The sequence below is a fragment of the Pogona vitticeps genome, chromosome ZW-PAR (genome assembly GCF_051106095.1).
Source record: "Pogona vitticeps strain Pit_001003342236 chromosome ZW-PAR, PviZW2.1, whole genome shotgun sequence".
NCBI classification, from domain to species: Eukaryota; Metazoa; Chordata; class Lepidosauria; order Squamata; family Agamidae; genus Pogona; species Pogona vitticeps.
The window spans coordinates 4,811,313-4,835,033 of NC_135800.1; the positions used below are offsets into that span (position 1 = coordinate 4,811,313).

At 45.8% G+C, this 23,721-nt stretch overlaps 1 protein-coding gene across 1 annotated transcript; it reads left to right on the forward strand.

Annotated features, from left to right (window-relative positions):
• Nucleotides 1–942: 942 nt before the first annotated feature.
• On the forward strand, nucleotides 943–18,179 carry LOC110082937 (stomatin). Its single transcript, XM_020800918.3, has 7 exons — nucleotides 943–1,100; nucleotides 10,470–10,573; nucleotides 11,585–11,657; nucleotides 12,867–12,949; nucleotides 14,789–14,992; nucleotides 15,737–15,871; nucleotides 16,454–18,179. The coding sequence occupies exons 1-7, from the start codon at nucleotides 1,046–1,048 to the stop codon at nucleotides 16,646–16,648; spliced, it is 849 nt and encodes a 282-aa protein (XP_020656577.2). The 5' UTR covers nucleotides 943–1,045; the 3' UTR covers nucleotides 16,649–18,179.
• Nucleotides 18,180–23,721: the final 5,542 nt, after the last annotated feature.

Consider the following 23,721-nt stretch of genomic DNA (forward strand, 5'->3'; position numbering starts at 1 on the left):
CGCCCTGGGACTGTGCAGCTTGCCCAAGGCCACCCAGGCTGGCTCCACTTGCAGGAGGCACAGAGGGGAATTCGAACTCCCAACCTCTTTCTCCACAGCCAGAGACCTAAACCACTGAGCTGTCCAGCTTGATGATGGGACTGTTTTGAAGGCTTTGTTTTCCATTTTTGGAACAAAGAAATAGATAACTGGAGATGAGGGAGATTAATGTGTATTTTTTTAAAAAAATAGCAATATTTTAAAAATACTTGCCGAGCTTCAGTGATGCTTAGAGGAGATCTAAGTGCAACCTTGCTGTGAGGAACATAGATCTTATGGCAACCCGAGTGTGACTTTGAGATGGGTTGTTATGTATTACATCTCTGACTAGGTGTTTAGCAGGACCTGTGTTGGTATTTGTTTGTTCCTTTTAACTATTTGCATACATATTGTTTTAGCATGAATATTGTATTTCAACAATGCAAGCTGCCTCTTTAAACTCATTCTTCTTAGCTTTAAATATTGGCTTCTCATAATGTTGTCAGCTTGGTGGTTTTTAGCTTTAAAAATGGGACCGGCGGGATAAAAAAAAATATTTAAAATCAATGAAACAATTTTAAAAAGTCACTTTGGACCTACAGCAATCCTAGGACTGGATGATTCCCAAAAGGTCCCATTATGAACACCCCAGTTCTGGGCTTTGCAAACGCGAAGCCCTGGCTTCCTTTTGGAATCAAGGCATCTCAATCCTCTTTTCCTGCTGCTGCTGCCGTCAACTTTTGCAAGCGTTATCGTCTCGTCCAAAGGGGGAGGAGCGCGCCGGCTCCCTCTATTAAGGAAGGCTCTCCCGCTCTCAGCGCGCACACGCTCGCCCCCCCTCCCGCCCGGGGAAGACCCTGGGGGCGGAGCCTCTGGGCGAAAGGGGCGGGGGCAGGAGCGGGCCACGCCTCTTGCCTGGAGGCCAAATAGGCTGCCAAGGGGGGGGGCTCACCCTTCCAGTTGCCTGCCAGTGGGTCTTGCAGCAGGGCGGTGGAAGGGAGCGGAGCTGGCCGGCTCGGTGGGAGTCATGGAGGACGCGGAGAAAGGCGCCCGACGGAAACAGGAGCCCATAAAGATCGGAGGTGGGTGACACCCAGAAGCTGGCCCCGTTCTTGGGGAGCCGTGGGAAAGAGGGCGGCCAGCTGCTGGCTGGCTTGCTTGTTTATTTGCTTAGCTCAGTTTCATATCCTCCCTCTCCGTTGAGCCCCGGAACCTGCTTCCCCTCTCGCCCACCGCCAGCTATAGCTAGTCTCTGAGCGCGTCCAGAGTGCCGCCTCCTTAGCTTCGCTGCCTCCCATCGGAGCCAGATCCTGGAGAAGGACGTTTGTGGTTTTCAAGAGCAGGAGGTTCAGCGCTGCGCCCCTATATATATATACAGTATGTGTGTATATATTCCTTGCAGGGTGGGGTGGGGTGTCGTTTCAGGCTCCTCTGAGCATGCACCGAGCGCGCCTTTCTAAGCGTTGAATAAACCGCACGCTGCCAGGAACGCGGCCGCAGCCCCCGGTGGTCCTTGTTAATAATAATTTTATTTTTTCAAGTCGTACAGTCCCTGGTTGCCTTCCAAGGGTTAAGAAGATGCGTAGTGAGGGAGTCCATTTGGAAAAAGCTTAGTCTGATCTAAGAGTGGGGCACAGGCAATAAGAAGGGTGTCCCTGAGAATATGCAGAGTGCCTTATTTCATCGGCAAGCAGCTGCCATCATCTGGCAGAGAGATGTACTGTAATATTTGAGTTTTCTCTAGTAGAGGTTTTGCTGGAGTTGTTGTATTGGCTTGGTGGAGGAAACCTCTCCCCTTCTTTGTGTGGGGAAGCCCAGGGCGGGCTTATTGGGGGCAGAGGTTCTTCGGAGTTATGTATTTAATGCATTTATATTCCACCTTTGATCTCGGGAGCGTAAGATGCGATACGATCCTTCATTTGTGAACTCAGAGCTGTTCGAGGTCACTCCAAAATCTGGATGGCAAAGTGTGACAGCTGATAAGAAATAATTCATTCAAGATAAGGGAGCAATGGAAAGACCCGTGGAAAAAAGATAAGGAGGTGTGAGAGCAAATCAGACCTGAACTCTCTCTAGGTGTGAAAATGGTTAAAGGGAAGCTAGCATATCTGGAGATACCACTAGAAGACGAGAATGGAAAAAAAGACAATAATGCTGGGAAAAGTGGAAGGCAGCAGGAGAAGAGGAAGGCCAAACGTGAGATGGATTCAATAGATACGGGAAGCCATGCTCTTGAGCTTGTAAGAGCTAAGCAGGGATATTAATGATGGGACCTTTCAGAGATGTCTCATTCATAGGGTGAAAATATCAGTCTGTGTTTTTTTTTTCATGTACAGCCATCTACATTTATTCAAATATAGTCCTGTCCTCCTTCTGGTTGCTGCACTGTGGTGGAGGGCAGGGTTTCACTTAACTGGGGATTATTTGGGGGGTAGGGCTTAGCCTCTTGAATCAGACTGGCCTCTGCCCCACATTTTGCTTTTCTTTTTAACTTTATGGTTTTTTTTCCCCCCTGCCTTAAGAATTGAGAAACCTAATTGTAGGCCGGGAGTCTCAGATTGCGACCCAGACACGCTGGAATCTCCCATTTGGGACAACGCACTAGGTTTTGGGATACAAATGGGCCTCCGTCCCTTTCCCGCTTCCATGGCATCCAAAATAATTTCCTGGTGATTCCTTAGACAAACCCCCTTTACTGCAGCGATATCTTGAGAAAAAGCAGGCCCTCAGACGAGGAATCCTGGGGGCAAATGCAAAACTGAATAGCAGAGCTTGTTTTTGTTTTTAAATTGTATCTAGGGGTTAATTTGTTTGCACAGCTACATTGCTTGTGATCAACAGCAACAACCTCCGTCAGGTTTTGAGCAAACCTCAGGAGGAAAGTTCTGTGGAGGGAGGCTTTGGGTTTAGGTACAAACCGATTTCACTGGAGAAAGTTACTTCTATTTGCATTGCATCTGCTCCTTGAAAGGGGTTTTCGGAGGTCGGACGGAAACAAGGTCTTCTTCCTTGCTTCCATCAAGCAGGACTTGGGGGCAAAGACTGCAGCTGGGCGATGCAGCTTTGGAAAGAGGAAAAGAAACTGATACAAATAAAGGGCGTGGGGTAGCGTTGTGGCGTTCAACCCAAGAGATGTCTCATCAGGAATAGGCCCCACGGAGTTCAAGGGGGCTTACACGTGCACCCCTAGAATAGTTGAGTCAGGAGGGGCCTCTGAGGCCATCAGGTCCAACCCGAAACATTCGGGGTTGGACCCGGGGAGGGCAGGCGAAACATAGAAGTTGCAGGACAAGGAAAGCAACCAAGAGGGTGGGGCTTCAGAAAGAGAAGGGGGTCACTCACCCCTTCACTGATGACCGGGAGTCACCAATAAAGGTGGACACAGACTGGTTTGGCTCCATCGGCCACTCACCAGGGCCAGCAGCTTCCACGTTTTTCTTGCCCCATCTCTGACATCATCAGAGGTGTGGCTCTGACCCTAATGTCAGGATCATGGACATGATCACCCCAACCAAAACCATTCAATGCACAGAAAAGTTGAAGTATGGACTTTCTTTTCCCTGACCGCCTCCAAATATTCCAGGGTTCGGAAATCTCCTGTTTTGGACTGCCAATCTCTGGATTCCCTAGCCATCCTGGTCACACTGGGCATCGTAGCCCATAGGAGGCAAAGAATTCCCAAGCTTTTCCACTCCCTTCCGGGATTTCACAATGACTGCCCATTTCCCGACTAACTAAAGACTGTGGATTTTGCAACTAAAAACAGGAATGCAAGCCAAACCTTACCCAAGAGGTTGCATAATGTTGTGGAGGAACTGAATTCACAGGAAGGACGCCAGGGCAAAAACAGAGTTTACTGGGTTTTGCATGGGAATCTCTGCTGAGCTTCCTGTAAATGGAATTCCTGCACGGTTGTGTGTACAGCATTTGGGGTTTCTGCCTGGCTCTGATTACCACATTGCATCAAGGGTGATCCTATTCAAAAGAGGGCAGTGCTTTCAGCTTGAATGGTTGCATAGGGGTAGTGGCACCTTTGCACAACTGTCGAAACAAATACAGCCCAGCTGTTTCCTTGTTGAAGCGTTCTCAGCCGAAAGACATCTGTGCAAGTGGTTTCAGTGTGTAGCCCACATAGTTATGTTGCAAACCACCTAGAGAGTGGCTTAAGTGCGGTGGGATGGTATATAAGCAGCACAAAGTGTTCTGTTTACCTTCTCCCCCGTGTTACATAACAGCACTGATGTTACCTGTCTGTCATGGGTTTGGAGGGAAAGTTCCATCCTATGGGGAGTGGAAGGCGGGACATCAGGAGGAGGGGCTGTACTGTATAAATATGTGATGCCTGTGTGGTGAAGGGAGATGCTGAGACAGACTGTGAGACACTGGGTTGGGACGAAGCAGCAGCTGGGGAAGAAGAAGCTGTTGTGGGAGTCTGGGTGTCTGACAGGGTACTACTGTGTGTCAGAGTACCAGCCTGAAAGGTTCAGGGGTCTGTTGGTTAGCCAGAACTGATGGGTTCAGGGTCTGTGCTTTAAGTTAAAGGTTCTAGGTGAACCAAACTGTATGCTTATGTGTGTGAGAATAAGCCACGTTACTTTATTTTATTCACCTGATTGTTTTATTTACCCTGTTTGTATTTAAAATAAACCTTATTCTTTTGTTGTTTAAAAATCCATCCCTGGTCTGTGTGACTTATTATAGGGAATGGTTGGTGGCAGCTTAGTAACTGTGTGATAGATCCCAGTAGGTCTGGGTTTGTCACATTGATTGGTGTCCAGCGTGTGGGATACGACTGGTCCAGTTGTCCAGCGGTCCAGCAAAGCCTTGGCAGGTGTGCCCAGAGCAAGGGGGGTCTAGTCAGGGACAGTCTGAGGCGCGTAGGTAATCTTCTAGGTGTACCTCACGGGGAGGTGCGCTAGTAGAAGAACGTGCCAACTGGGGAGACTTAGATTAAGGTGCTCTGAGGCAGCCTAGTTTTGGCGGGAAAAAGCTGAGGAAAAACTGCGTAGCAACAGCGAGCTAGCTTGCCAGCTGAGAGGCCCAGCAGAGGGGGGTAGGCTCTGACTCGATACTGTTGCAAGTTTAGTGCTGAAGAACAGCAGCAATCTCTAGGGAGAGCTGGTTCTGAGGCAAAAAGGAAAAAAGTGGTCGTTTTATTCTGAGGCTTGACTTTTTAAAGCAGCCTGTTCTGAGGGGGGGGTATGCCCTTGACTCGAAGCCAAGTAGCAGACATGAGTGAAGTGAAAGACCCCCAGATTGACCAAGGTTCTGAGGATGAATTTGGCTCAGTGCAAGGTGACAGCACAGGAGAGCAAGACCCAGAACTCAGAAAAATACTCATAGCCCAACAGCATGAACTGAGGGTGAGGGAAATGGAGGAAAGGGAAAGAGAGAAACAGCGGCAATTTGAATTAGAGAGAGAGAGAGAAAGAATGGAAATGGAGAGGGAGAGAGAGAGAATTGCTCTGGAAAAAGAAAGAATGGCGTTTGAATTAAGAAAACTGGAAATGATGAACCAGAACAATAATAATAATAGGGATTCTGAGGGAGGCCAACTGTCTAAGGCTGACCTGAAGAAATTCCCTGTGTACCACAAGGGAGATTGTCCTGAGGTGTTCTTTTCCTTAGTGGAAAGAGCGTTTGTGGACTTCTCAGTGAGGGAAACTGAGAAGATGACCATCATGCGTTCTTTAATCAGTGGTAGCCTGGCTGAGGTTTATGCCGAGATGCCTGAGGAACGGATGAAAGATTTTGCAGAGTTTAAAAAACTGGTGTTCGCAAGACATGGGATAAATGCAGAGCAGCTGAGACAAAGATTCAGGTCCCTTACCAAGAAGCCAGAACAGACTTTTACCCAAGTGGGGGCCCAATTGGTGAGGCTGCTTGAGAAATGGCTATCGCAGGAGGGGACAGAGACCTATGAACAGCTTAAAGACTTGATAGCCCTGGAACAGTTCTATTCAGTTCTGCATGGGGAATTGAAATTCCAGGTGAGGGAAAGGAAACCGAAATCTGTGGCAGCAGCCGCAGAGATCGCAGATTTTATCTCCCAAATAAGAAAGCCCTTGGGTGAGGGGAAATCTGTAGGTAAACCCAAAGAAACCTACAGCAAGTACTCTCAGGGACCAGGGAAAAGCCAGCAAGGGGGAGGGGCCCATGGTGAAGGGAAGCCCTCAGGCATGAAACCAAGCCCTCAGAATTTGGAGGGAAAACCGAAACAAGAGGAGAGAGAATCAAAATACACCAGAAAATGTTATTTCTGTCAGGGAAAGGGTCATCTAATCTCAGAGTGTGAGATATTAAAGCAGCTAAAAGGAATGGTGCCTCAGGAGTCTAGTGGGACCAAGCCAAAAGCTGTGTTCTGTGTCCAGAAAGAGCAAGGCTCAGTGTCACTGAGGGAGCCTGTTGCCATGGCTACTCAGTCTGGAACAGCTACCTATGCTGATCAGGCTGAGGAAAATGGTCCTCTTATAGAGGTAAAGCGCTGCTTGCTGGTAAAAACAGATTCTCAGTTGTTTGAGACAGCCGGGGTGGACGTAGGAATACTTGACCGTCAGTATAGGGGGCTGCGGGACACTTGTTCCCAGGTAACCCTGTGCCATCCAGATATTATTCCTCGGGAGTTTATAATCCCAAATGAGAGCATAAAGGTGGCAGGGATTGAGGGGCAGGTAATCTCTCTGCCAGTAGCAGAGGTACCTGTCAACTTTCAAGGCTGGAGGGGAGATTGGCGGCTAGCGATTTCATCGACTCTGCCAGCAGCCGTGCTCGTGGGAAATGACCTGGCTGAACATGTGAAACGGGTGCTAGTGATTACACGCTCACAAGCCACCACGGGGACAGTTCAGGGGGGTAATGATGAGCCAGAGACGGAGGCAGAGGGGAGTTCAGAAGCTGTGGTGGAAACCTTAACCACAGACAGCAGATTTGGACAGGAGCAAAAGGCAGACGCCACTCTCCAAAAGTGTTTTGAACAGGTGACTGACGCTCAGCTAACACCTGAAACCCCAGTGAGATTTCTGGAGAAAAAGGGGATTTTATATAGAGAGACCCTGAGGAATATCTCAAAAGGGGGAGATGGGAACAGAAGTCAGCTGGTGGTACCTGAAAAGTATCGCCCCATGATCTTACAAAGGGGTCACTCTGACATGTTTGCTGCACACTTAGGGGTGAAAGGGCCCCTTGATTTGATCAAACAAATTTGGGAGCAGATCACCCAGGATGACCCACAAGACGTTGTGACTTACATAGACACCTTGATGAATGACCTAAGGAGAAATCTAGAGCTGGCAGCAGAAAACCTGCAAGCGCAGAAGGTCAGACAGAAAACATGGTATGACCACAAAGCTAGAGAGAGGCACTTTGACCCAGGGGAGGAAGTGCTTTGGCTTAGGCCCTGCAGGGAGTACAAACTGCAGCTCAAATGGGCAGGACCATATAGGGTCATTTCCAAGATGTCAGACCTGAACTACCTTATAGAGCAGGAGGAGAACCAAGCAAGGAGGGTGGTTCATGTGAATGCCCTAAAACCCTACTACCGAGGGGAACAGAGGGTTTTATTCGCGATAAAAGCAGCTGAGAGTGAGGAAGCGGAATTACCCTTCTGGGAGGGTAGAGGGGAAGTAAGATACAACCCAGAGGAGGTAAAGATCAGTCCTGCACTCACCCAAGACCAGCAGCTAGAACTAAAAATGCTGCTTAGTAAATATCAACAGGTGTTTTCCAACAAGCCGGGGATAGTGAAGGGAGTGATGCATCGGATCCACACCGGGGATGCACCCCCGCAGGCAGTATCCCCATACCGAGTAACGGGACCCTATAGGGACAAGGTGCGGAAGGAGCTGGACGAGATGCTGAGGGAGAACATAATCGTCCCCTCTTCTAGTCCTTGGTCCTCTCCGATAGTCCTTGTGGACAAGCCTGATGGGAGCATTAGGTTTTGTGTCGATTACAGGAAATTAAACCGTGTAACCACTCCTGATGCCTACCCAATGCCCAGGCTAGACAACCTGATTGAAACCATAGGGGGTTGTCGGTTCATCTCATCATTGGACCTGGTAAAGGGATATTGGCAATTAAGAATTGATCCCAGGGATCAAGAAAAAACTGCCTTTTGCAGCCCTTTTGGTCTCTATGAGTTTCGAGTCCTGAGCTTTGGTCTCAGAAATGCACCAGCCACATTCCAAAGGCTGATGGACCAGACCTTGGCAGGGCTCAGTGACTTTACAGTGGCCTACATTGATGACATAGGGATCTTCAGTAATACCTGGGAAGATCACCTGATACACCTGGAGTTAGTGCTGCAGAGGTTAAGTGCAGCAGGGCTAACAGTAAAGGCCAGCAAGTGTCAGCTGTTTCCTTGTTGAAGCGTTCTCAGCCGTTTCCTTGTTGAAGCGTTCTCAGCCGAAAGACATCTGTGCAAGTGGTTTCAGTGTGTAGCCCACATAGTTATGTTGCAAACCACCTAGAGAGTGGCTTAAGTGCGGTGGGATGGTATATAAGCAGCACAAAGTGTTCTGTTTACCTTCTCCCCCGTAGCACTTAAAACACTCTCAGAGCCATTTAAAGTTTAATTGTGCAGACGACGCACTCGCTGGGTACTCATCCTGCTGACCTCAGAAGGATGGAAGGCTGAGTCACCCTTAAGCCGACTACCAGAACCTATCCGGATCGAAATTGGGTCGTGAGAAGAGTCTTGACTTCAGTACTGCAGTGTAACCACTCTGCCACAAAGCCCATTTCCATCCTTTCCTGCATCTTGAGGATAGCGAAAAAGTCAGAAGTAACAGATGGGACATGTAAGTTGCAAACAGAGAAAAAATGTAAGAAAGGTGGGTGTCTGACCACAATGGAAAGGATTGCTTTGCTGGGAGCAACCTCTCCTGAAAGCCCCCTCAAAATACTAGCCTTAGTGCTGGATCAGTAAGGGCCAGCTTGTGCATGGATGAGGGTGAATTGCTTATTCCCTGTACATTGCACCGTTCCCAGGAAATAGCTGGCGTAAATATTGGAAAGGAAAAATGTTCTTCCATCCTTAGTGTGAAGAAATGCCAGAGGAAGGCAAACTGAAGGACGAATTGGCACCGTCCCTCCTTTTTGCATCTGTCTTGCATCCCCTGTGAATGATCTCTTCCCCCCCCCCCCACTTGTTTTGCCTGTTCATTAGCTGCAATCATCATGTCTCCAGGCTCGGCGCAGCGCTCTGGACGTCCTCCAGGCCTTTGGTTGCCAGGAGAGGCACAGCATGTAAGACCGAGGGCAGGACCGAGGAAGGGAAGGACTGCTTTAGGCTGGCAGATCCTTTGTCCATCTAGCTTTATTCCAATCCAGTCCAAGCTGCTAGTCCCGTTGAGGTCAGCAAAGCTGCTGGTCTGGCTTAAATTCAAGTCCATGTCAGGCTCATGGGGGTCAGGCTGCAGAATAACACTCTTCTTATTCTCATTGACATTCTGACCAGCTGAAACATCTATTCCGTCAAATCTTATTAGCATGCGAACAGGGCCTTCCAGATCTTGGCCAGATCTGCCAAGAGTTTGAGCCCTGGGCAGTAAATCTTCTCCAAGCAGCTCTATACAGGAAATCCATTAAAGAGACCTTCGGTCTGCAAAAATGTTCTTTTTCTAGTGTTTTAGACCACGTCGCGCCCGAAATGCTGCTCTTTCCGTGCTTGAAACACTTCATGCATGTTTACAAAGAACTCTTAAGGAGGTAACCCCTACCTTTCTAAAGATGTTTGAACCATTCTTACACACACACAAACAACCTTGTGGAGATTTTGAGCAGTCTGTAAGAAACAGAAGAACAATGGTGAATCAGACCAGATGACTTAATTCTGGATTCCGTTCCCATTGTGGTGAAACAAGCACACACACACCGGATGCTCACAAGGAAAAGAATTCTATTTGTGTCCCTCTGCAGCTTGTGTACCAAGATTTAACATTGCACATAGACTGGTGTGCTGCACACTAGTGGTAGCCTACGGCGGTCATCAGACCTTATCTTTCATGAATCTGTCTAATCCTCCAAACTGGCAGCCATCCTGTCATCTTGTGCCGGGGAGTTCCATAATCCAGAAATCCATTGTTTGAAGAAGGCTTGACTTTGGCCTGCGCTTCATCTCCCATTGTTCAACTCCACTGGATGACCCCTGCGCTTCTGGTACTTTACATGTATTACCAGAACTGGCCACTAGAGGGAGCGAAGCTATGAATATTTGTTAGTGAAGAATTTATAGCGTGGTCTCTGGTGCCCTCTAGTAGCCAGTTCTGGTAATACACGTTAAAATATTTTTCCTGTGTTTTTTTTTTACCATACTGTATATAATTATCCACAGTTTTTAGTCTCCACAGGGGGCTTGGAACCAATCCTCAGCAGATATGGGGGTCCTACTGTAAGATAGTTTGTGCTACATTTCCAAATATATGTGTCTTCTTTTTCTCCCTTTCCTCCAGAGAGCCCTAATACAGGCCTTGGGTTCTGCGGTTGGCTCTTGGTCATCGTTTCATTCCTTTTGGTCCTTGTGACTTTCCCTATCTCCATCTGGCTATGCATAAAGGTAAAAAAAAAAGTCCCTTGGGAAATATTGATAGGGTTGGATTCTACAATATTCTTGGTTTGTTATTTCTGGCCTCCTTTTGGAGGAGAGAAATCCTGCTGTTTAGTGCAGTAAATTGCCACTAGAATTAGGCCATTAAATCAGTGGACCTTAAAGAGCAATTAACTTACCAAATCCCCCACTACTTTAGTTGAGGCTTGCTATGCTAAGCAACAGGATTTCAGCTGTTGAGAGCTGGTCATGATGCGGTCATGTTCGTAAGAAGACACTCCCATTCATCTGTACTTAAATGGATAGGGCCGGCTCTGCCGTTAGGTGGCAGAAGCAATGACCTCAAGGGACCAATGCCCTGAGGTGGGGTGGGGAGGGAACAGGAGGGACAGTTCTTGCTGAATCATCATCATTTTAGAACTGCAGAGCTGGAAGGGACCCTGAGGATCATCCAGTCCAGCCCCTATCAAGGAGGCCCCGTGGGGGGAATTGAACTCCCAACCTCTGGCTTCACAGCCAGAGACCTAAACCTCTGAGCTATCTAGCAGTCCTGGCTCAGCTGTCCCCTCGGCAGAACATATATACCACACAGTCTGCCGTAGATTCCCTAAGCTAGCTTGTTGCTTCATGTCTGATGGAGAACCCTATACTTGGTTAAGTAATGAATTAAAATTAAAATACTGTATAATTGTCTTTTTAACCAGCTCTTGTTCATAGAATGGGGTGCAGGCTACCATCATTTTTTTTCCTGTCCCAGGTAGCAAAATATCTGGGTCAGCCATGCAATCCAGATTGCTTTGGATCTTTGGAAGGAAGCATTCCGCAGACTGGTTTTTTGTACTGCGTCTACATTGCATGGTCTAAAATTAACTCCTTTCAGCATTATCACTTCCTCTATAGTATCTTGTATGTGCTAGATGTGACTGTTAGGGCACAAATAGGTAATTAATGTTCACAATGAGAGAGGGGGAAATACACCTTAGGAAAACGCTCTGTGATTGCCCTCCTCTTTTATTACAGATTGTCAAGGAATATGAACGCGCCATCATCTTTCGGCTGGGGCGCATCCTTAAAGGAGGCGCAAAAGGGCCAGGTAAGTGTATGTGTGTGCATTTGTATGTACACATGTATACTGTGGTACAATACATGATGAAAGGCAGCCTCTCAATCATACAATGTTTTTTCTATGTAAAGTTACTGTTTCCTGCTCAGTCTTAAGATACAATTTATATGTGATTTGTTTATTTAAAACATTTTACCCCACCTTTCACCTTGAAAAGGACCCAAGATGGTTTGCATCATTAAAATACCATACTTAATGTTAAAACCAGTAAATATATATATACTAAAGAGGATTAAATAACTACCATACTAGAAAAATGGTAAATAAAAGCCGCACCAAAACACATTCAAAGCAATAAGTACAACAATCCATATACTCCACTTAGGCAGCCTGTCGCTGAGGGAAAGCTTGCCCGAAGAGAAAGGTTTTTGCCTGCTTGCAGAAGGACAACTGAGATGAGGCCAGCCTGTCCTCCAGTGGGAGGGAGTTCCACAGTCTGGGAACAGTGACAGAGAAGGCCGTCTCCTGTGTCTCCATCAGAAGTGGGACAAAGAGGGAATACCTCTCCACACCCAGGCAGGCACATATAGGGAGATGCAGTCCTGGAGATAGCTTGGACCCAAGCCATTTAGGGCTTTATAGCTTAAAGAAGGGCAGCTAATGTCAACATTATTTGCTTATGTCTGCAGCCCTTAAAGATTGCGTAGGGTGCCTCAGGACTGGAGCCTCTTACATCACGTGGATGTCGTGATCTAGGTTTTTGTCCCCACTGAGCCATTGAAAATCACTGGGATGTCTTTAGGCCAATCCTCCTCTCCCTCTCTGTTTGACCAAGTTTGTTGAGTAGAGAAAGCTGGGGCGCCATTTATATAATACTGATCTCTACCGAAGCAATGCCAGCCCCTTTCCACCACCTGTGTTGCCCCTTCTGTGCTTTCCAGAATAGCTGGAGAAAAACCTTTTCTTCCACATTGCGGGGATCAACTGGTGTTTGTGGCTCACGTCTGCTGACGGAACTGGCCAGCGAAGCTGCTTGGCAACCGTGCAAACGTCTTCCCCCGTGCTTGCCCTTTTCCAGATCCTAAGGGACCTCTCCGTTCCGTTTCCTCTTCATGTCCTGTACTTGCAACCAGATCTAATAGACTTGACATCCGATGGCCTTCCTTGCGCCGGCGAACAGAGCCGGCGAGGTAGTGTGCCGGCTGAATTTTTAATGGTGGCTGCTTTCTTTTCCTGCAGGTCTGTTTTTCGTCCTGCCCTGCACGGACAGTTGTACCAAAGTGGACATGAGGACCATATCATTCGATATCCCACCGCAGGAAGTAAGTGGCCCCTTTCCCCCTTTCAAATACCAGCTATAAATAGGCTCGGCCGGCCTCTCCTCTCCTTGGCTTCCGTCCTCACATAGCTTTCCAAAATCAGCTTCCCCTCTTTCTCAGATTTCAGGGCCAAGCCGTGGAGTTGGTGTAGAGAGGCAGAGGTGCAAATTTCAATGCTTCCTGGTCTGGTTTCCCTGCTTCCATCAGCTCAGGGAATATCCTTAGGTCAAAACCACTCTGCAAGAAGGGGGTAGTGACGGCAATTCCAGTGTTAGAACGATGGGGACAAGGCAGATGAACTTCAGAGCGCATAAAGCTTCTGTATTGGAAAAAAACTTACCCAGAATCCATCGACCAGCATGGTCAGTAACCCTGATGGGATTCTGGAGATAACATGCAACAGTAATTCCACCGCCCCCCCAAGCTCAATTGTTTCTTCAGAAAAAATGTTTTTAAAGGAGCATTAGGATTGGTAGAAGGTTCAGGTGAAAGAGCTATGTTGGTACTTAAAACGTATCAAAGAAAGCCCCTGGAGAGCATGCCGGACTTCAGGTGCCACTCTGAGAAGGCCCTGACTCTTACTGTTTCCGTTTGATTTCCTGTTATGGACTGCCATTAAGGACCATTGAGTGCATGTTATTCTGAGGAGCCCATTAGATTCCCAATTGGCAGGTGTCCCGGTTTTTGTCCGGTAAACAAGCCATGAAAAGCAGTAGGTGATGTATCTGCGATGCTGCTGTATGATCTTGGTGGTCCCATGGTGGAAGAGCTCTTAATGTAATTCAGGGTTGCAACATTCCCATTTATATGCTATGGAAACCAAATTGACAGAAGACACAGCTTGCTATTACCTTGCTTATATTCCTTAAAATAGAAACTTCCATTGCAGTGGCTCTAATGACATAAAACAGACCTCCTTTGGGGTGTGACTAGAAATAAGATTATAAAATCAGCCCAGCCATTACGCTTTCCAGAAGCTCTTGACTTGGTGCTCCCTCTGTACAGTATTTGGGGAAACAGAGTGAGATCATCTAATTTTTCCATTGTCACACCTGAAAAAGGAGCGATAACATGCATCTGTCCAGTTTCAAAGCGAACACCGAATTCCTTGAAAACTAGTTGCGCTTAATCCCCACCCATACATGACTTAAGTATGTATTTTGTCTTCTTTGTTCTGTGTCACTTCCTGTTAATTTCTGGGTGCAAATCCTCAATATCTCAACATTCGTTTTATTTCCATAAGTCTGCAGGTTTCAAAAGGTGTCTTGCTTGAGGGATAGGAGAACATTTCATTTCATTTGGTTATTTGCCTTTTTAAAAGTTTTTTTTTAAAAAATGGTGATCGCTTCATAAACTTAACAGTAATCCTGATAATTGAAATTTGAACATGAAAAAAAGAATACATGCAGCTCTTAAAGGTCTGGGGGTTAAATCCCTTTTTATTTAGCCATGTTTGGGATGTTCTGCGATGTGCTAAAATCTGTGAACAAAGTTCTATCAGGAATCAGTTTTGCTGTTCAGCTCAGAGCTGTGGAAGGCTGGCAGGCACATAAAACAGAGGCTGTGTTACCGATGAAAGTCCAAATTGTATGGCGAAAGAGCACAGTTTGCTGGAATAAAATTCAGTGTAAAGGGCCCTTAATTCTTAATGAGGAAATCATAACAAAACAGAATCAGCAAAGTTAGCAAATGTCCGTAAAGGCAGTTACGTTGTTGCTTTAAAAAGCTGTTATTATATAGAACTGAATCAATCGGCTTGTGACTAGGGCTATGGGAAAGGGTGTCTGCTGCTGGCAAAAGGATTTCTAATTTTTCTGTGTCGCCTCCCTGCTTCTACCCTAGATTCTTACCAAAGATTCGGTAACCGTGAATGTGGACGGCGTGGTTTATTACCGAGTTCAGAATGCCACCCTTGCCGTCGCCAACATCACCAATGCTGACTCGGCCACTCGGCTCTTGGCTCAGACCACCCTGAGGAACGTTTTGGGGACGAAGAACCTCTCACAGATCCTTTCCGACCGAGAAGAGATTGCACACAGCATGCAGGTACAGTAGAGCTAAGGAGAGTAAGTTGGCAACCTTCGCTTTTTTAAAAACGTGAAGACAGGAGGTCTCTAGTTCCCGTGGCCGCGGAGATCGGATTGAAAGGGATCCGGCAATTTCTCATGGAAGAGGACTGGGTAGAGGGAAAATGGAGATGTTGGGGTGTGTGCGTGTGTGTCTATATTCACATCTGCGGAGTAGGACTTTCATGGGTTAGCAGATGCATGTGAATGAATGACTCTGACCACCGACAGAGCCAGGCTTAGCTCTTTCTTATTGTCAGAAAATGCAAGTAAAGGTGATCGAGTCCCTACACAACCCTAAAGACTCTTATTTGCTAATTCCAAAAAGCCGTGTTTGTGTCTCCTCTGGATCGTCTGTTTGATCAATATGACTGCTTCCACCATATCTTAATGGCCAATTAAATGCTTAGCTAGCTGGATATCCCAGTGGTTTAGGTCTCTGGCTTCAGAGCTAGGCATTGGGGATTTGATTCCTTCGCCACCCTTTAGAGATCTGACGGCAAAGCCGGAGGCTGGGAATTCAAATCCCAACTAGGTCTCCAGGGAGAAGACCCAGCTTGGGTGGCTTTGGGCCAACTGCACAGTCCCAAGGGCGCCCCCTAGAGGAAGGTAATGGCAAAGCACTTCTGGGTCTTCTCTACCTGGAAAGGGTCGCCATCCGTCAGAATTTACTGGATGGCACAAAACTATTAATTAACCGCCATGTTCTTTTTTAAAAAAACAGGCCACTCTGGATGATGCCACGGATGACTGGGGTATCAAAGTTCAGCGGGTGGAGATCAAGGATGTGAAGCTCCCTGTCCAGCTCCAGAGGGCCATGGCTGCCGAAGCGGAAGCTACCCGGGAAGCAAGAGCGAAGGTAAGAGATTCTGAGGAATATCCTAGTACTGAACAGGCGGAAGTTATCCAAAGGTCATCTAGTCTGTCCCTGACTCGTTCAGGGAGTAAGGCATCTGTGACGAATGGCCAACCCATCTTCTGTTCTTCAGAAGCACCCAATGAAGAAGCACCGTGGTCTGGGGTACTCCTTTCCACCTTCAAAGATCTGTCCTCCTTGGTTGAAATTTCCTCCCTGTTTCTGACCCACTGGGGGGGGCAGCCTTGCCTGAAACAGGGTGGGAATTGTGCAGCAGAGCCCATGGCCAGGAAGGCTGGGCGTTGTTGTTGTCCAGGCTTCCGAAGGGCTCTGGGTTGGGGAAGCCTGTCTTCCCCAGAGGCAGTGAGAACATCCTAGGAGAAAGTATACAGGAATTGAATCCACCGTATTTCCAGCTGGCCGCACTTAGGGTACTGGGAAAAGATTTGTGAAGTCTCTGGATGATCAGAGGAGATAAAATGGGGACGGGACAGAGGGTTCTGAAGGTCATCCCCCAGTGAGCTTCTTAAGGCGTCCACCACTTCTTGGATGTCCTCCTGGACCTATGCTTTCTCTCCTTTCCAGGTCATCGCCGCAGAAGGTGAAATGAACGCCTCCCGGGCCTTGAAGGAGGCTTCCATGGTCATCACCGAGTCCCCCGCGGCTCTCCAGCTCCGCTACCTGCAGACCCTGACCACCATCGCGGCAGAGAAGAACTCCACCATCGTCTTCCCGTTGCCCATTGACATGCTGCAAGGCATTGTGGGAATGAGGCACTAACTAAAGGAGAGGATGTTGGTCCAGGGAGAAGCTCTGTTGCAGGAATCCGAGACGTTACAGTGTAGGAGGAAGGAGCAATTATTTCTGTGGCGTTCCCTCATGCGTGTTGTGTTGACCAGTGACTCAGGCCTTTTATCATTCATCTGAGCCCATTTTACTTTCTCTTCGAGCTGGCTTACTGTAAACGCCTTCCTGTCTTTCCCCCACCTCCCAGTTTCCCTCTTTTTAAAAAATAGTTTTGAATCGCCATCACTCTGAAATCCAGAGAGTTCTGAAGACTTTTGCAGGGCCTCCCACAGAACAGGAGGCTGGCTTAGAAAAACAATCTCCTTTCTCTTGGGAAACCGATTCTCAACCGAGAGCCTGTAGTGGAACTTTCCGTGGCTGCGTTGGTGCAGCAGAAAAGAAAAAAAAATGGAATGAACACAGTAGTTATGGAGATAATACATTTGTAGCTACACTGTTCAGATTTGTGTTTTTCTTTTTTTACATGTCTGTTTTTCTTGTGTGCAGACTAATACCATGTCTTTTGCAAGCGCTTCGGCCAAAAAAAGAACATCCCTTTGTTTATTTGCCCTTGTACATTTTTAATTCCACAAAGATATTCTTTTTCTTTTTTAAAAAAAATATTTTTTTAAGACTGCCTTTCATTCCCCTCTCCCCCCCACCCTTGTTTTTAATATGATCCACTGAAAACTGAAAAATTGTCCTGCCAGAAACCCCAGAGGTGCCTTCGACTTTTCAGCTCTGCTTCATTCTCTATTTTTTCTTGAAAATTTCACAGGCAAGACTTTTTTTTGTAGATCTACATGATGTATATTTTTTTTAATTTCAGCTTTTTGCTTAAAGTAGAAAAAGTCTAACCCCATTTTTCGTCTGTTTGCATAATACTAGGTTTTCTAAGCTTCATATGGAATGTGAATTGGAAGGGTGGGAAATGTCCGACGTACAATAGAAACATTAGTTTTTATCGTAGCTTTGTGCGTTAGTATTACAGTACAATCCAATACATTTCTACTATACAGAAGTAAAACTCTGAATACGATAAAGCAAAGTGTGCTGCTTATACAGTATACTGCCCCACAGTGCTTAAGCACTCTCTGAGCAGTGTACAGTTTAAATTATGCAAGTGGGCTTATGGTCACAGCCTTAATAACAGAAAATACCTGGGAAACAGGGCTTTCGGTGCAGCTGTTAGAAGCAAAGGAGCCTTACAAGAGAGCAATTGGCAGCTCAGATATGGACTTGTGTTTATAGACCTCATGGTCACGCTCAGTCCTACAACACAGTCCCTTGGCATCTTGATTTTATACAAATTTTAGTCCGACACTAGATTATAGAATTGGGTGGCCTTTTCCCCTTTCTGCAAAGAAACAGCAAAAAGTGCATTTTTTTTTCTTAAAGTCTCCTGTACCAGAAGTGCTTTAAATATTCAATGAAACTGTTTATAAATCAAGTGAATTCATAATCTTTACAACATGCATTTGCCTATATGTTATTATTCCTGTAATAAATGTGTGTTTTCTTTAAATCTGCTCTTGCTTTGGATGGTGTTTCCCCCCCCCCTCCTGGCCTTTTAAAAAAATATCTTATTCATATTTGCTTTGGCAACCATACTGAACAACTTTATAAGGCCTGGCATGGCCGAATGAAGCTCTCCCAACCCGGGGGGAAGCTGGTAGAAAAGCATGAGTCTCTTCTGTTTTCTGCTGGTTGGCCGAGAAGATTTCTCTCCTCAACTCTTTCTCATCATCTCCCTCTTCCCCCCCCCCCCCAAGCAACGGGGAGGTGTGTTGATTTAAGGAGTACAGTATATGGGAATTCACAAGCTAAAGCCTTCATTATGAATGCTGACTGGCTTTGAATGCCTAGTCTTTTGTCCAGGGATTGTGAGAAAATTAGGGTGGCTGGCAGGGCCTCTGTTTGTGCAGATGCCAATGGCTTGGTCTTAAGCCAACCGTGCAAGAACTGCACGGTAGCTTGGAAACATTTTTGGAAAATATATCTCATTAAATAGTGCTGTTAAGGTCCTATGTGAGGAGTTTGACTCTCATACTGGGGGTCCCTTGCCATTCGATTGCTGCTTTCTTTTTCACCCCACCTCTGACTACGTCAAAGGTACGTTACAAGTCTGGATTAAATGATTTCTATGATGGGTTAAAAATGACGGGTACTGTCTCACTGTAGTTTACAAATGTATTTATAAAGAAATTAACCATCATCTCTAGAGAAACACACTCCATGGCACTTAACATTACAGGATGAATTAACATTTTCATGAGTCAATAACCAGTCAGAAAAGGAGACCTAAGGCAGGAAGGAGCTATTTAAATGTGGTTCTTCTATACCAAGTCATAGATCACTCTGTTTTCTTCAGCTCTCTGATCGTGGCTCATTGCCCACCCGTTCCCACCTGAGAACAATATTACCATGCTCATATCTGATACCCTTTTTGAACTTCAGCTGTAAATAACGTCCTTGGCTGAGTGTGGGACAGGATTGGTGAGCGATCAAACATAACTCAAAAGAGAGATCCTTCAAAATCCACCCAGATGCTTCATTGTTAAAAACACTTGCTGAAATATCCCATATTCCTTCTACCGTTTTCCCAGCATACGTGGATAGATTCTCGTGGAATATTCCCTTACTTTTCCGTTCTCACCTTGCTGTGCCCCCCCCCATTGAAAACACAGCAAACCTCACCTGGGGGAGATTTCACATACTGTATCTGGATTTTACACATGTAGAGCCACACTATATCAAAGGTTCTGGGGTCTAAGAACTACATAAACAACAGATCAGACAAACATATTTTTCCAGGGCTACTGGAACACAAAAAGTTATCTAAAACGTCACTATCCTCCAAGGATACATAGCTTGAGGATGATTTGAAACACTATCCCACACCTGGTGAGTCCCAGATTTCATGTTAGGTTGCCTTCAACAACAACAATAGTTTACAGTTCACTATCAGTAGCTCCTGTGAGTATGTAATAGCGAATCAGCTTCTCAATAAACTGTGTTTTAACGGCTCACCTACCTCTACTGCTTTTGTGGTGGCAAGATGGCTGGGTTAGATCTGGAAGAGCAGAACTGTTCTGGCTTCATTCCCTTGAGGGAAAGGTCACCTCCGGTTGTTCTGTCAAATACGTTTTTAAAAGATGCAGTGTTTCATCTCCTCAGTCCACTCGTTTTTTGCTAAGAAATGTCATAAAGAAAGAAGAATTCTAAGGTGAACGTCTTATTAGGCAAACAGATCATTTGCCTTTTAACCATAATGTCAGCTAGTTAGCCATTAGCCACAACCCTATTGGTTTGAGTAAATTCCTGTGGCTAATTGTGGCTAATTAGCAAAGGTGGCCAGATCCTTGTCAATCACATGCCTGGTCAAATGCCCAACTGAGATGGTCCGTAGCACCTCGTCGCCCACAATTAGCCATGGCTACTTATGCAAACTGAACACAAACACCAGTAAGATTCTAGCCATTATTTTTGTTTTATTTTAGTGCCTTTTTTTGTGTTTTCTCTCCAGAAATGTAAGGGTCCATTTTTCTGGTTTAGGCAAACCGATTTCCTGAGGAAGACCGATCGAACTTTTAAGATCCTTTTCTCTTCCGAATACTTTCATTTACTCCAGTTGTACCCTCGCCAGCTACTTTTAAACATGTTCCTTTCCATACAGTTACACTGCATTTTGTAATCTTAAATTTTGTAATCTTTTTTTCCTGTGGCCTTCTCTTTTACAAAACCCACAAGAGAGCTGGATTCTTACAATTCCTCTCCAAATGGAGAGTAGCCGGTTCCCATAAAATACCCATGGATACTTTATACTCAGTGGTGCATCTGGATAGCATCATTTTGTAGTAGTAAAGCCATGTTAGCAAGCAGCGCTTAAAGCTGCTAAATATGGGGACAGTAAGCGAAGTGAGCTGGCAAGCTGGTGGAGGAAATAAAACACTGAGGAAGTGTGGAGTGAGCATGCAAAGATATTTATTGGTGGCATTTCTGAGAACTACTGATTCTCAGGATTCCTGTTTCTTGCTTCAAAATGTGTACTTAGCAGCTCCCTTTCCTAGGAAATGAAATGGGTTTCCCTCTTGGGATTCAAACGCATTTACATTTTTAAAATGATGACATTTACATTCCATCCTTGTGTGATAACGGGTCTCCTGCCAGCTTGCAATTAAAACAAACAGAAGGGGGAAAAAGCAATTAAAAAAACATTTACAGTAACAGGAACCGAGAGCTGAATCATGACATGACAAGCAACAAGCACAGTCCTAAAAGGATACCATGAAAGCAAACAAATAGATCTGCCAGAACAAGATTCTCACCAGAGGGTCTCCATGGGAAACAACAACAATCCACTTGTCTAACACATTTAAAGTTATTCAGTTGTTGCAGCAAGGGAAATAAATCATTTTTCCTTTTTTTTAAATGCAAAACGCCAGAAGATAGGAGCAGGCCCACATTTGTGCCGAACAACCGGAAACAACACTATTTGATGGCCTTTCATACGAGTGAGCTAAGCGTGGAAGTTCAAGCTACACCTTTCTTACCTATAACCCTCAAACATCTGCACCAGAGACACTGTGTCCCTGCAGATGTTACTCCAATTCCCATTAGCTCAGCCAGTGTGGGCAATGGTTAGGGTTAATGGGTGTCAACTGTGATTGCCTACCTCAGAGGTAACCAATCCCAAATAAATCCTAGCATTTTCCTGCTTCTTTTCCTCCACCTGGCTGTTATGGTAGTCTTTTGCTAAAATCTAGGCAACACAGAATATGGACCATGCCCTTTTCTGAACCTTCTTTTTCCTGGATTTCCGAGAGAAAATATAAATGAGGAATTGGCGAGAAACCGAGCCCCCGAAACCCATCCTAGAAACCAAGGGAGTTTTGAAATCTACCCACTTCTGTCTGCCACCTGGCACACTTCTGCTTTTCTGCAACGGTGCAGGGAAAAATCATCAATAGTGATTGTCAGGAGACTGGCTTATGACACTCCACATGATGCATTTCATACCACTCATTTTCCTAAAACATCATCCTGTGATGCCACCTTGTGGGGAACCGCAGTAAGAATATTGAGTACAGCATAGCTGGACTGCGCCAAAGAGCCGTTCCAGTCCAGCATCCTGCTTCTCGAGGTGGCCAAACAGGTGCGTCTGGAAGAAACAACACCTGCATACACCTGAAGCAGTAATACCTGAGGCAGACAGTCAAATGGTGTTTCTCCTCTTCTGCAAATCTTGCCAGCTACTTTCTTTGGATACCTGCTGCAAGAAATAAAATAAAATCCAAATTTAAAATTTCAAAATGCAAAATAGAAACTACACGAGCCTATCTCCCCCCCCCACCATTTTCCTGGCAGATAAAAAAATGACACTAATAAACAAACTGGTGTTTCCCATTAGCTGTCATGTTGTTTGCTTGTTTTTGATAACTGGAGAAGGAAGGGGGCCTTTTCACACATGCTTTCCATGGGTCAGTGAATGAAATGATTGTACTGATCAGAGACTTGGGTTCAAGCCTGCAGTGAATCCTGACATTCAAGAAATGATGTTGAGCCACTGGCTTTCTCGTTTTTCAACCTGGCCTACCTCATAGGGATGTTGTGAAAGTTGGAGGGGGTGAGAGAAGGGAGGCATGTACGCCACCTTGAGGTGACTGGTGAAAAAGCAGACTATTTTTATTTTATTTTTTTTAAGTGTTTTTAAACAATTGTAACTACTGGTTTTAATCCTGTTGCATTGAACTGTTTTCTAGTATTACCATTTACTATGGTTCGAGTCAGATTTTTTCCCCTTCATAATTATTTTTTTGGTTAATGCTACAAATTATTGTGGTTTTCGTTGGTTTGTTCTTATAAGACACGAGCCAACTCGGGTCCCTTTTAGGAGAAAGGCAGGATAAAATTGAAAAAAAAAAAAAAACCCAGCCCAAAACACATAAATATGAAAACGACGTAAATGTCATTCTCGGTGGCCTTATCTTAGCCCCCTTCCAACTCTATGATTCTAGGACTAAAATAAGACAAAACAAATCAGAGTTGGGTTATACCTTCTTTGGACTAGTAAAACGTCGTTCAAAAGGCAAGCGCTGAGGTAAAAAAAAAAAAAAACAGCAGCCCAAATGCTAATAATTGTTTTGAGGTTTTTCTACACATTTGCAAAAAATAAAACAAGGCGGGAAAAAACGAAAAGCCCTCCTAGGACCCCTTTGGACATTTAACTCCCAATTTTATTTTATTTTTTTCTGCAAGATGGCATTTTGTGTTTCTGGAACAGGCATAGCACCAGATGTGAACTAAGGACAGACACCCCCCTAAATTTTGGGGGGCACGCTGGTCCCCCAATTGCCACGCACGACGACGACAGCCATGATTTGCCTCATTCAGATTCAAAATGGCGCCAGGCTCCTCAGTTCTGAGGGAATTAAGCCTGACCAATGGCTTTGGTGGAATGGCTGCTTTTTTGGCGGCTCCTTCAGGGCCGGCTCTACCTTTAGGCCAAGTATATATATATTTACATTTAAGATGTAAATATATATAAACTCAAAGCCCAGCCCTGGGGGGGGGGTGGGTTCTCTTGTGGCATGAAAACCTCGCCCTCGGGTCAAACTCTCCTGTCAGCCCTGTGGCCCGCCTCGCAGGGCTGGTGTGAGGAAGAAGTAGGGGCAGACCTGAGAGAGAAAAATGGGAGCAAAATAAATCAAGAAAGATATTTTTTTTTGTCCTTCAAAATCTGTGGGTATGATTTAGAAAAGAGAGGGGGGGAAAACCCTGGAGCCTTGGACAAAATACTTGTTGTGGGGGGTGGCAGAAGCCCATGGAGTTCAAGGGGAGGTTTTACTTTGGGAGACCTTTGGGTAGAGCGGGCGGCATATAAGTTAAATAAATAAAAAATAAAAATACTCCTGAGGAGAAAAAAAAATGAACATGCGCCATAATGGTGAGGTTTAGAGCCCAGTCCTCTAAGCCTGCTTACTGGCAAGAAGTCCTGCACCCAAATTGGTCGGGGAGCAAAATGACGACCCCCCCCCAAAAAAAAACACACAAAACGGAGTTGCACC

Excerpts from the sequence above, each read along its gene's own strand:
- LOC110082937 (XM_020800918.3), top strand. The coding sequence starts at position 1,046 with ATGGAGGACGCGGAGAAAGGCGCCCGACGGAAACAGGAGCCCATAAAG. Across the intron at positions 14,993-15,736 it reads AGATTGCACACAGCATGCAG|GCCACTCTGGATGATGCCAC; the intron begins GTACAGTAGAGC and ends TTAAAAAAACAG. Across the intron at positions 15,872-16,453 it reads CCCGGGAAGCAAGAGCGAAG|GTCATCGCCGCAGAAGGTGA; the intron begins GTAAGAGATTCT and ends TCTCCTTTCCAG.